At 39.2% G+C, this 13,068-nt stretch overlaps 1 protein-coding gene across 2 annotated transcripts in view; it reads left to right on the forward strand.

Moving 5' to 3' along the window:
• Window positions 1–215: 215 nt before the first annotated feature.
• LOC134611593 (immunoglobulin lambda-1 light chain-like) overlaps window positions 216–13,068 on the forward strand; it is a 565,493-nt gene continuing 552,640 nt past the window's right edge. Inside the window, exons 1-2 of one of the 2 annotated variants that reach the window (XM_063455623.1) lie at window positions 216–274; window positions 830–1,155. In XM_063455623.1, the coding sequence (XP_063311693.1) occupies window positions 229–274; window positions 830–1,155 (372 nt within the window). In that variant the 5' untranslated portion in view covers window positions 216–228. Of the gene's footprint in view, window positions 275–694; window positions 753–829; window positions 1,156–13,068 lie in introns of those variants that run through there. The other variant, XM_063455622.1, reaches the window with a different exon arrangement.

The raw sequence follows: 13,068 nt of genomic DNA on the forward strand, positions 1-13,068 counted from the left end.
TTTTATTTCAAGCTATATCACTAGCTTTATATTTTTATTTTCAGCTGTGATTAATTCTTTTTGATATTATTTAGAACCTTATTTGACATAGATCTATCAAAGATAACCTAATTAATAACTACATGTGATAAATTTGCATCATTAGCTCCACAATATCCCATGTTCAAGGTATAAATACAGCGCTATCACAGCATGTACAGAGCACAAATAGACATCTTATATCTGACCATGAATACATTACTGTCTATATGCTGTGCATTGATCTGGATTTCATGTATGTATACGTTATGCTTATTATTCATATATAATAATGTTTCACTTTGTTTATCACATGCATTAATTTAAATATGTTGCTTATCATAAATTGTTTAAACTCAATATTTCATAATCAATCTATGTGTCAATTACCTTCTGTAATGATATTCACACACTGTGATGAATGCTTAGAAATCTAGTTAGTTTTAGTTTTTGCTTGGTTTTATTTTATTTCAAGCTATATCACTAACTTTAGATTTTTATTTTCAGTTGTGATTAACTGTTTTTGATATAATTTATAAACCTTATTTGACATAGATCTATCAACGATAACCTCATTAATAACTGCCTATGATAAATTTGCATCAGTAGCTCCACAATATCCCACGTTCAAGGTATAAATACATCTCTATCACAGCATGTACAGAGCACAGACACCTTATATCTGACCATGAATACGTTACTGTCTGTATGTTGTGCATTGATCTGGATTCCATGTATGTACCAGTTCTGCTTATTAGTGATTTATAATGTTTACTCAGTTTGTTTCTCACATGTATTTTCACTCTCCCAGATGCTGAATCTCAGACAGTATTGCTGACACCATCGAACCCTGCAGTGAATGTTGGGCAAAGTGTAACTTTTACCTGTAATGTTGGAGTTAAGGATGGAGACTGGGTGTATTTATTAAAACAGATCCCAGGAGAAGCTCCCCAGCTTATTATATACAATCACCATTCAGTTTCTTCTCCAAGATATGGACCTGGAATATCTTCAGATCGTTTTACTTCCTCCATTAACAGTGCGGCAACAGAGTATAACTTTACCATTCGTAAAACAGAGATAGCAGACACTGCTCTGTATTATTGTGTGAAGTGGTATGGGAGTAATACTGGATACCACCGTGCTACACAGTGTGACAAAAACATTGCAATATATTACAATATATAACGTGAAATGTATGAAGACATTCAGTCATGTTTCACTTCACAAGCTGCACCTGGTCCTAGCTGATTCTCCATATGCAACTGTCGATTATAACTAATCTATATTTTATTTTTTTCTCCTATATTCATACTGTTTATAAAGTGCTTATAGTCTAAATGCAAACCCTCTTTGAAGTTGACCACGTTTTGCTGTTGGTTTATTCACGACTTAAGATAGTTAAAAAAAACAAAAAAAATGGAGACTAGTATGGTAAAATTAATTAAACAGATGAAATAAAAATTTTTTTTAAGAAAGAGACAATATAGAGAAATAATGGGCAATTAAAAAAAAATTCCTCATATGATCATCGTGTCACTAATAAATGTAGTGCTTCACCCTTACTTCAGTATGAATCTTTGCAGGATCCAGTTTTCTCACAGAGATCGAAACCGGCTGCTGTTCCTGGAATGATGCATTTCTAAAGGTTTATTTGGAATCAAAATGATGTACAGTCGTAATCAAAATTATTCGACCCACATTGAAAACCATGTTTATTGTCAAATTGTATAGACTTTCAGCTGTTTGCAAAGAACAGATCAAACAAAAGCAATTGAAATAGCTTGACACAAGTGATTTCTTCAATTTCGACTGAAAATGCAACTGTAATGACTTCTCCAGTCTCAAAACGATTCAACCCCTTCATGACAAACATCGTTAGTATTTAGTAGAGCACCATATTGCTGTTATGACTTGCTGTGAATGAAATGCACAGCCAGACACCAACTTCTGGCAGAGTTTCAATGCAATCTTAGTTTATCATTGTCTATGAGCAACGGTCTCTAGTTCAGTAATATTCTTGGATTTGTGTGCTGCAACTGTCTTCTTCAAATCCCACCAGAGATTTTCTATGGGGTTAAAGTCAGGTGACTGTGATTATCATGTTGCAGGACTTCTTCTGCTAAAAAGTCAAGGTGGAATTTGAGGTATGTTTGAGATCAGTGTCTTGTTAGAAGGTCCAATGAGGCCAAAGCTTCAGCTTCCTCACAGATGGCAAGCCGCTTTCTCCAAGGATTTCCTGATACTTCAATGAATCCATCTTGCCTTCCACCCACTGCAGGTTTCCAGTGCCAAAGGTTGTAAAGCAGCCCCACAGCATCACAAGCCACCTCATTGCTTAACTGAAGGTCAGAGTGTTCTTTTTAGTATATGCTTATTTCTTCTTCCTCCATATATATTGCTGATCCTTTGGGTTGAAAAGTTCCAGTTATGTTTCATCACACCAGAGAACAGAATCCCAAAACTTCTGTGGCCTATTTACATGTTTTGAGCATATCGGCGCTCACCTTTTTTTTGTGCTTTTGGGTCAGTAGTGGTATATGTCTTGGGGTTCTGGCATGGAAGCTTTCTGAGTGTAGTACATGCCTTACCTTGCTCACTGAAAGCTCAGTTCCTGTTGCCACCAAATCTTTCTTCAGGTATTTTGCAGTAATTCTAGATTTTTTCACAACCTGCCTTCTCAGAAATCTGGTTCAGCCATTGATAGCTTTCTTTTTCTGCCCTGTCCAGGTAGTGTAACCACTGTTCCTTCATCTTTGAACTTGCAAACTATGCTTCCAACGTGTCTCTAGGAACAGTCTGTTCCTACACTATCTTTTTGAATCCTGTTCCTTGTTTGTGAAGGGCTATGATCGTTTCTCTTTACTTTGTGGGCCATTCTTTTGAATAGCCATATTTTTCACATGCAGTCAAATGTGACACTCAACAAACCCCTAGCCAGTTCAGGTATTTCAAGTATTGCAACTCAAGCACACCTGATGCATCTAATGAAGCCCTTGACTAGTTGCATCATGTGTGCTTGAGACAACACCTGTTTTGCATATTTGTATGTTGTGAGGGATTCTATTCAGGTCGTTAAGTCATTTTGAGAATGGAGCAGTCGCTACAAGGTACATTTTCAGTTGAATTTGGAAGCATTCATTGAGTTGAACTATTTCAATTGCTTTTGTTTGATTTGTTCATTGCAAACAGGGCCGGTGCTACCATAAGGCGGCACAAGCGGCCGCCTTAGGGCGCACCGGCCCGGGGGGCGCAATCCTCGGGTGACCCTGCATAGTGCTCCCCTCCTGCCGGTCATTGCGTGTAGAGTGGCTGAGTGGGCAGGCAGCAGTTTACCCGGTCTGACAGGAGATGCAACAAACTGCTTCCCGGGACCGGGAAAGGAAACAGAATCCTCTACCGTGTACCGCCCGCTCAACCACGCTACATGGAGAGAGAAGAAGGGGGCACAATGAAAGGTAGGAGGGGAGTGGGGAACAATACAAGTTACGGGAGGGAAGGGAAGAAGAGTTATAGGAGGGGGGACAATAAAAGTTACAGGGGGGAAGAAGAGTTACAGGAGGGGGCAATAAAAGTTGCAGAGGGGAAAAAAAGAGTTACAGGAGGGGGGACAATACAAGTTACAGGAGGGGGGACAAGAAGAGTTACAGGAGGGGGGAATAAGATTTACAGGATGGGAGGGACAATAAGAGTTACAGTAGGGGAGGGGGACAAGAAGAGTTACAGGAAGGGTGACAAGAAGAGTTACGGGGGGGGGAATAAGATTTACAGGAGGGGAGGGACAATACGATTTACAGGAGGGGAGGGACAATAAGAGTTACAGTAGGGGAGGGGGACAAGAAGAGTTACAGGAGGGGAGGGGGGCAATAAGTTACAGGAGGAAATGGAGGGAAAATAAGAGTTACAGGAGGGGAGGGAGGTAAAATAAGAGTTAAAGGAGGGGGGGGCAAAAAAGTTACAGGAGAGGAATAATAAAAGGTTCAGGGGAGGCAATAAAAGGTGGGGGACATTTAAAGGCACAGTAGGGGGTGGGACAATGAAAGGTATAGGGGGAGGGGGCATTGAAAGACACAGGATTGTTGGGGGGCACAAAGAGAAACTCATAGAGGCTGAATGCACACGGGCCGGCAAAGAGACAAACAGAGGGGCTGAGCGAGGACACACAGACAGACAGAAGGGTTGTGGGGAGAAAGAGACGTACAAAGGGACTTTGGGGAAAACAGAGCCACACAAAGGAGCTGGTGAGAAGAAAGAGACAGAGTAGGGGGCTGGAGTCAGTAAAAAATAAAAAAATGGGTTGTAAGAGAAACACAAGGAGATAAAACACAGCAAAGCGGGTATAAGACACACAAAGGAGAAAAAGGGAGTAAGATATTCAAATGATAGGATATAAAACACTGAAGGGGTAAGAAATTCAAAAGGGGGGGTTACATGACACACAGGTAAAGATGCATTTTTTGGGGGGGAGGAGGGGCGGCAAAATGCATCTTCGCCTGTGTAGTCAAAAATCCTTGCACCGACCCTGATTGCAAACAGCTGTAAGTCTGTCAAGTTTGAGGGGAAAAAATATGATTTTCAGGCTTCTTACGGCCTGGACTGTATAATAAGATAGACACAAGCCTCATTTCACTAAATAAATAGAGTTTAAGAGAGAAAAAAATGTCTCTGTGCCTTTAAGATTCTGCTACTAGCAGGCAAAATGGAGTCACATTTGCTAAACAGTGACTTGCAGCAGCATTTATTTTATATCCACAAGATGGTTGACACCTTACAGGGATCTGTACCATGTAATACCACTGTATAATACTTCATATGTTGCTCAGCTATGTCTGCTGAGTACAAAAATACCCCCGTATGTACCTTTGCCAGGTATATGTGAACATCGGAGGGGCACATTTGGGACACAGCCATTCCATTTTTTTTCAAACTTTACATTTTTACGCTGTGCCCATGTCCCATTTTAGAGTATTTTACCAGGCTATATAATCCAAATACCCCATAAAGCCATACCATTTCTTAAAGAAGACATCCCAGGGTATTTCAAATGGCATATTTTGAACCTTAGCGTGGGATCATTTTTCCGCTAGCTTGTACCAGGTGTAGTGGTTTCCCTCTTTTAGTTATCCTTTCTTATTTGATCTGTGAACCAAATGGCACTATTAGTCCACTATTTGGGGGCACTGAACTATATCATCTTAACCTTCCTCATTGTTAAATGAAACTTTATTTAGGCTCCCATCTGTCACCCCCAGGTGCGGTCTTGGGAGGGACACTAGGTCGTCCCCCTGAATATTAATATTAGGGCCCCCACATCTTGCCAATGGGTGGGGGAGAGGGTGAGAAATATATAATATTCTAATGCCCCCCCTTCTTTTATTAAATAGCCCCATGTGATAGCCATATGCTCCCCACCAGATGCCAACTAATGTGATCAATTGCTGCTTAGACACTAGTTTTAGTAAAAGCCAGCTTTATTTATTTAAACCTCCCCCCTTTAATTCTTTAATCCACAGCCCCCTTTAATTAATGCACACCCTCCTTAATTAATACACCCCCTTAATTAATCCACACCCCCCTTAATTAATACACCCCCCTTAATAAATCCTCACTCCCCCTTAATTAATACATCCCCCTTAATTAATCCACACCCCCCTTAATTAATACACCCTTCTCAATTAATACAACCCCCTTAATTAATCCTCACTCCCCCTTAATTAATACACCCCCTTAATTAATCCACCCCCCCTTAATTAATCCACACCCCCCTTAATTAATCCACACCCCCTTAATTATTACACCTCCTTAATTAATCCATCCCCCTTAATTAATCCACCCCCCTTAATTAATCCACACCCCCCTTAGTTAATACACCCCCCTTAATTAATCCTCACTCCCCCTTAATTAATACACCCCCCTTAATTAATCCACACCTCCCTTAATTAATACACCCCCTTAATTAATACACCCCCTTAATTAACCCTCACTCCCCCTTAATACACCCCCTTAATTAATCCACACCCCCCTTAATTAATCCACTCCCTTAATTAATCCTAACTCCCCCTTAATACACCCCTCTTAATTAATCCACCCCCCTTAATTAATCTACCCCCTTAATTAATCCTCACTCCCCCTTAATACACCCCTCTTAATTGATCTACCCCCCTTAAGTAATCCACCCCCCTTAATAAATCCTCACTCCCCCTTAATTAATACATCCCCCTTAATTAATCCACACCCCCTTAATTAATACACCCCTCTCAATTAATACAACCCCCTTAATTAATCCTCACCCCCCCTTAATTAATACACCCCCTTAATTAATCCACACCCCCCTTAATTAATCCACACACCCCTTAATTAATCCACACCCCCCTTAATTATTACACCCCCTTAATTAATCCATCCCCCTTAATTAATCCATCCCCCTTAATTAATCCACACACCCCTTAATTAATACACCCCCTTAATTAATCCTCACCCCCCCTTAATTAATACACCCCCTTAATTAATCCACACCCCCTTAATTAATCCACACCCCCCTTAATTAATCCACACCCCCTTAATTAATACACCCCCCTAATTAATACACCCCCATAATTAATACACCTTAATTCATCCTCACTCCTCCCTTAATTAATACACCCCCCTTAATTAATCCACACCCCCCTTAATTAATACACCCCCCTTAATTAATACACCCCTCTCAATTAATACAACCCCCTTAATTAATCCTCCCTCCCCCTTAATTAATACACCCCCTAATTAATCCACACCCCCCTTAATTAATACATCCCCCTTAATTAATCCAACCCCCCCTTAATTAATACAGCCCCCTTAATGAATCCACACACCCCTTAATTAATACACCCCCTTAATTAATCCATCCCCCTTAATTAATCCACCCCCTTAATTAATCCACACACCCCTTAATTAATACACCCCCCTTAATTAATCCTCACTCCCCCTTAATTAATCCACACACCCTTAATTAATCCACACCCCCTTAATTAATCCACACACCCTTAATTAATACACCCCCCTAATTAATCACCCCCTAATTAATCCTCACTCCCCCCTTAATTAATACACCCCCTTAATTAATCCACACAACCCTTAATTAATACACCCCTTAATTAATCCTCAGTCCCCCTTAATTAATACACCCCCTTAATTAATCCACACCCCCCTTAGTTAATACACCCCCCTTAATTAATCCTCACTCCCCCTTAATTAATACACCCCCGTTAATTAATCCACACCTCCCTTAATTGATACACCCCCTTAATTAATATACCCCCTTAATTAACCCTCACTCCCCCTTAATACACCCCCTTAATTAATCCACACACCCCTTAATTAATCCACCCCCTTAATTAATCCTCACTCCCCCTTAATACACCCCTCTTAATTAATCCACCCCCCTTAATTAATACACCCCCCTAATTAATCCTCACTCCCCCCTTAATTAATATACCCCCTTAATTAATCCACACACCCCTTAATGAATCCTCATCCCCCTTAATTAATCCATCCCCCTTAATTAATCCACACACCCCTTAATTAATACACCCCCTTAATTAATCCTCACCCCCCCTTAATTAATACACCCCCTTAATTAATCCACACCCCCTTAATTAATCCACACCCCCCTTAATTAATCCACACCCCCTTAATTAATACACCCCCCTAATTAATACACCCCCATAATTAATACACCTTAATTCATCCTCACTCCTCCCTTAATTAATACACCCCCCTTAATTAATCCACACCCCCCTTAATTAATACACCCCCCTTAATTAATACACCCCTCTCAATTAATACAACCCCCTTAATTAATCCTCCCTCCCCCTTAATTAATACACCCCCTAATTAATCCACACCCCCCTTAATTAATACATCCCCCTTAATTAATCCAACCCCCCCTTAATTAATACAGCCCCCTTAATGAATCCACATACCCCTTAATTAATACACCCCCTTAATTAATCCATCCCCCTTAATTAATCCATCCCCCTTAATTAATCCACACACCCCTTAATTAATACACCCCCCTTAATTAATCCTCACTCCCCCTTAATTAATCCACACCCCCTTAATTAATCCACACCCCCTTAATTAATCCACACACCCTTAATTAATACACCCCCCTAATTAATCACCCCCTAATTAATCCTCACTCCCCCCTTAATTAATACACCCCCTTAATTAATCCACACAACCCTTAATTAATACACCCCTTAATTAATCCTCAGTCCCCCTTAATTAATACACCCCCTTAATTAATCCACACCCCCCTTAGTTAATACACCCCCCTTAATTAATCCTCACTCCCCCTTAATTAATACACCCCCGTTAATTAATCCACACCTCCCTTAATTGATACACCCCCTTAATTAATACACCCCCTTAATTAACCCTCACTCCCCCTTAATACACCCCCTTAATTAATCCACACACCCCTTAATTAATCCACCCCCTTAATTAATCCTCACTCCCCCTTAATACACCCCTCTTAATTAATCCACCCCCCTTAATTAATACACCCCCCTAATTAATCCTCACTCCCCCCTTAATTAATATACCCCCTTAATTAATCCACACACCCCTTAATTAATACACCCCCTTAATGAATCCTCACTCCCCCTTAATTAATACACCCCACTTAATTAATCCACACCCCCTTAATTAATCCTCACTCCCCCTTAATTAATACACCCCCCTTAATTAATCCACACACCCTTAATTAATACACCCAGGGCTCGAGTCCTGCAGGAACGCGTGGGAACGGCGTTCCTGCACTTTTTTTAGTGCAGGAACGCCATTCCCGTTTATGGTCCTGCAGGCACTCGGGGGGCGGCAAAAAATACCGCCCCCAAATGTCCCCGTGTTCCCCCTGTCATGGGGGGCCCAAGAGGTGGCCTAATGGCCACCTGAAGGATCCCCCCCGGCCGGCTCTTGTCTCGCTGTCAGCCGCGGCGAGGGAACTGTGTCATCACCAACCACAGCCACCCCCTCTCAAAGTGAGCATGTTGGTTCAATGCTTTTCCAGGGCAGCCCATGCGTAGAGACCTGCTTAAGAGCCCTTGAATGAGAAAAAAGGCCCTTTATTTGTTCTGCGCAGTGCAAGAAATGTTTTATATTGTATATTCCTGTGTATGTCAGGAATGTAGTGTGTGCGTAGGTAGTGCAGTGAGTAGAGGATTCAGAGTTGTTTATAGGATCTAAAACAGAAATAGCAAATATGGCTAAACAAGCAATATCCACTAAAAAGAGGGATAGCACATCAAATAGAAGATACAACCTTAAAATAGGGCGGGATCTTGCAACAGATCTAGAACAAAATGGAACAATATGGTGAAGTATGAAAGGACAAAGAGTTATATATCCAGGAGGTGGAAAACTTACAAAAAGTATAGTTGTTCTGCGCTTGTCTCCCTTACAGGGTATGTGTAGCAATTCAATGTCTGGCTTGTACGGTAAAAATCCTCCAGATATTAGATCCTCAAAGGGATACAAAAGGAATATACATAGAGTAGTACTGTACAAAAATATCAAAAGTTTATTTCACTGATTGTACTTACATCAAGGTAACAATCAGCGAGCATGTCTCCACTAGCAAGTGGACCAAGATGGTAAATGGATAGATATGCAGATGGTATATCAGCTGAAGTACCGTGTAAATACAGGAACAAATATAAATAAAAACAAATACAATAAAAATATATATAATATACTCAATCCAACGCGTTTCGTCTTAGAAGACTTCTTCAGGGATGTGAGTGCTGTTCCGAAAAGTTCTTGTTTTATATCCATGGCTCCAGGTGACTTCTATTTGGTATTCCGAAAAACAGCGGGATCGGGCACTTCCGGGTTTCCGTCATCCGCTTTCTCATTGGGCAATCTTAGATTGACGTCGTACGTCCTTACTGGCGTGTGCGTACTTCCGCGTTTCAGCAGTGGAACGCATATCATCATAATGATTCTTGCATTCCAACCATGGAACGCATGTGGTGAAACGAGCTCCAAAACCCGGGTGGCAGTGGGCGTAAAAAACGCTCACTGACAGCCGGAACCCCCATGAGAAATATATAACCAATCCAAAATGAAACAGAACATATACGATAAAAAATATATAAAATAAAGTACAATGATAAGAATCCAGACTAATAAAAAGGTATCTATGCGGATCTAAAAGAGACCATTGGCATCTATTAGGATATTAACCACTGGGTGCTCTCCAAAAGAATATAAATAAAAATAAAAAATATATATATATAATGGAAAAAATGTTATTAAAAAAATATATATATATAAAAAAAGGGGAGGAGGGGAAGAAAAATAAAAATAAAAATAAAAATAAAAATAAATAAAGAAAAAATATGTATATAAAGGGAAAAAAACTACAAAAAAATATTATTATTATATATATTCCGAGAAAAATTATTTACAAAAATTCTAAAAAATATATATATATATAAAAATATATATAATATATAAAAAAATACCAAGTATGGAATAATGAAATTAGGTATCATGTAGATCCGCATATATGTACATTCCAAAAGAGACAAATGAAATCAGGATAAACCCCAAACATGTGTGTTCAGATATATGTTAATACGATGGGATTTCCAACTTGCACACATATAAAAATAGCAATATTAGAGGCGTACCCTCCTTAGATATTCTATAAAGAAGAGGAAATAGCAGTTAGATACATATTTAATGTGTTATTCCAAATTCAGAAATTTAACTTAAAGAAAAAGAGAGGAAGAAGGGAATGCCTAACTGGGAATATTATAATAATCCCATGAGGTCAATATCTTGATTTAACCCGTTCTTCAATGTTTTTAAATTATATATCCATTGCGCCTCTTTTTTGGCTAACTCCTGCATTTTATTACCTCCTCTCCAGTGTTTCTCAATAGAGTCTATGCCAATGGCAATCATATTGGACCAATTGAAGGATGTGCAGGTGTTGCAATGCCTTGGGACACTATGTTCTATTTTATTAGTTCTGATGTTATTGAAGTGTTCTCGGAGTCTGACATGTACTGGTCTGGTGGTTCTGCCTATATATTGTGCTCCACACCCACATTGCAATAAGTATATTACATATGTGGATGTGCAGTGAATGAACTTTTTAATGGAATATGTCCTATTTGTATAAGTACCTATAAAGGTCGTGGTTTTCTTCTTTTGGTACGTACATGTAGAACAGGCACCACATTTGTGAAATCCCGCCGTCTTTTGGGAAAGCAGGAAGTTTTTACTAGGCTTGGGATTATGTATAGGTAGGAGACTTGGAGCTAATTGGTTTTTCAAATTATCGGCTTTTTTGTAAATAACTGTTGGTCGATCAGGTATGACCTTGCCCAGGACCTCATCTTTTTTTAAAATTGCCCAATGTTTTTTCAAGATTTGTTCTATTTTATTAGCATGTATGTTGTATTTAGTGATGAATGCATACTCTATATGGGTGTTATCTTTTTTAATTTTTGATTTGTTATCAGCCAAAAATTCTGAACGATCCTTTCCTTTTATATGTATGATTTCCTTTTCTATGTGTTGTGTGTTATACCCTTTTTCCGAATACCTGTGTTTTATTATTTTTGACTGTTCTTCAAAAGTTTGTATATTGGAGCAGTTCCTTCGTATCCTAGTTAGTTGTCCCTTGGGGACATTGTTTAGCCACGTAGGATGATGTAGACTAGTCTTTTTAATGGCTGTGTTACAGTCGGTTTTTTTGAAAAAGGTTTTTGTATTTAATGATCCTGCTTCTACATACAAAGTGAGATCCAGAAAATCGATGGTCTCTTTATGTATATTTGAGGTGAATTTTAGATTGTATTGATTGGAATTGATGTTCTTAATGAACAATTCCAAACTATTTACATCACCCTCCCAAATAATAAGTACATCGTCTATGTAGCGTCGCCATAGGACAAGGTTCCCCCCCAGCTGTGGGCCCAACCGTATGCATAAGGACTCCCAATGGGAAACATACAGGTTGGCAAAACTGGGGGCGAACCTCGTCCCCATGGCGACACCACATAGCTGTAAAAAGAACCTAGAATCGAACCAGAAGAAATTCTTAGTTAGTACGAAATTAATACATGCCAAAAGGAATTCAATCTGAATGGGGCAGAAGGTATTTTGTTGGACAAGTATGTCATTAATTACCTCTAGACCCTTAAGATGAGGAATGTTGGAATATAAAGCAGTTACATCAACTGTAGCCAAAATATAAGACGGTTTCCAGACAAAAAATTCTAAAGTTTGTAAGAGGTGTTTTGTATCCTTAATAAAGGAAGGGGATAATGGTACAAAAGGTTTTAAAAAGAAGTCCACATACTCTGAGAGGTTACATGATAACGAATTTATCCCACTGATAATGGGGCGGCCAGGGGGGGAGGACAAACTTTTGTGGATTTTTGGGAGAAAATAAAAGATTGCTATCTTACATGTAGGGTTGAAAATATATTTAAATTCTTCTGTAGAAATGATGTTATTATCAAGTCCTTTTTGGAGTAAAGACCGGAGGTCATCCAGAAAGGGCTTGGTAGGATCTTGTTCTAAAATTTTATATGTTGTATTATCTTCCAAAATGCGAAGGGCTTCTTCCATGTAGTACTGTCTACTCATAACAACTTTCCAAAAGAAAGAAGAAGCGAGACACAAATTTAAATATAATTTAACAAATAAAGAAAGACAAGCTCTAAATAAATTAAAAAAAGATTCTCAATTGGTAATTAAAGAAGCCGACAAGGGAGGGAGCACAGTTGTTATGAGTAGACAGTACTACATGGAAGAAGCCCTTCGCATTTTGGAAGATAATACAACATATAAAATTTTAGAACAAGATCCTACCAAGCCCTTTCTGGATGACCTCCGGTCTTTACTCCAAAAAGGACTTGATAATAACATCATTTCTACAGAAGAATTTAAATATATTTTCAACCCTACATGTAAGATAGCAATCTTTTATTTTCTCCCAAAAATCCACAAAAGTTTGTCCTCCCCCCCTGGCCGCCCCATTATCAGTGG

The sequence above is a fragment of the Pelobates fuscus genome, chromosome 5 (genome assembly GCF_036172605.1).
Source record: "Pelobates fuscus isolate aPelFus1 chromosome 5, aPelFus1.pri, whole genome shotgun sequence".
Lineage (NCBI taxonomy): Eukaryota > Metazoa > Chordata > Amphibia > Anura > Pelobatidae > Pelobates > Pelobates fuscus.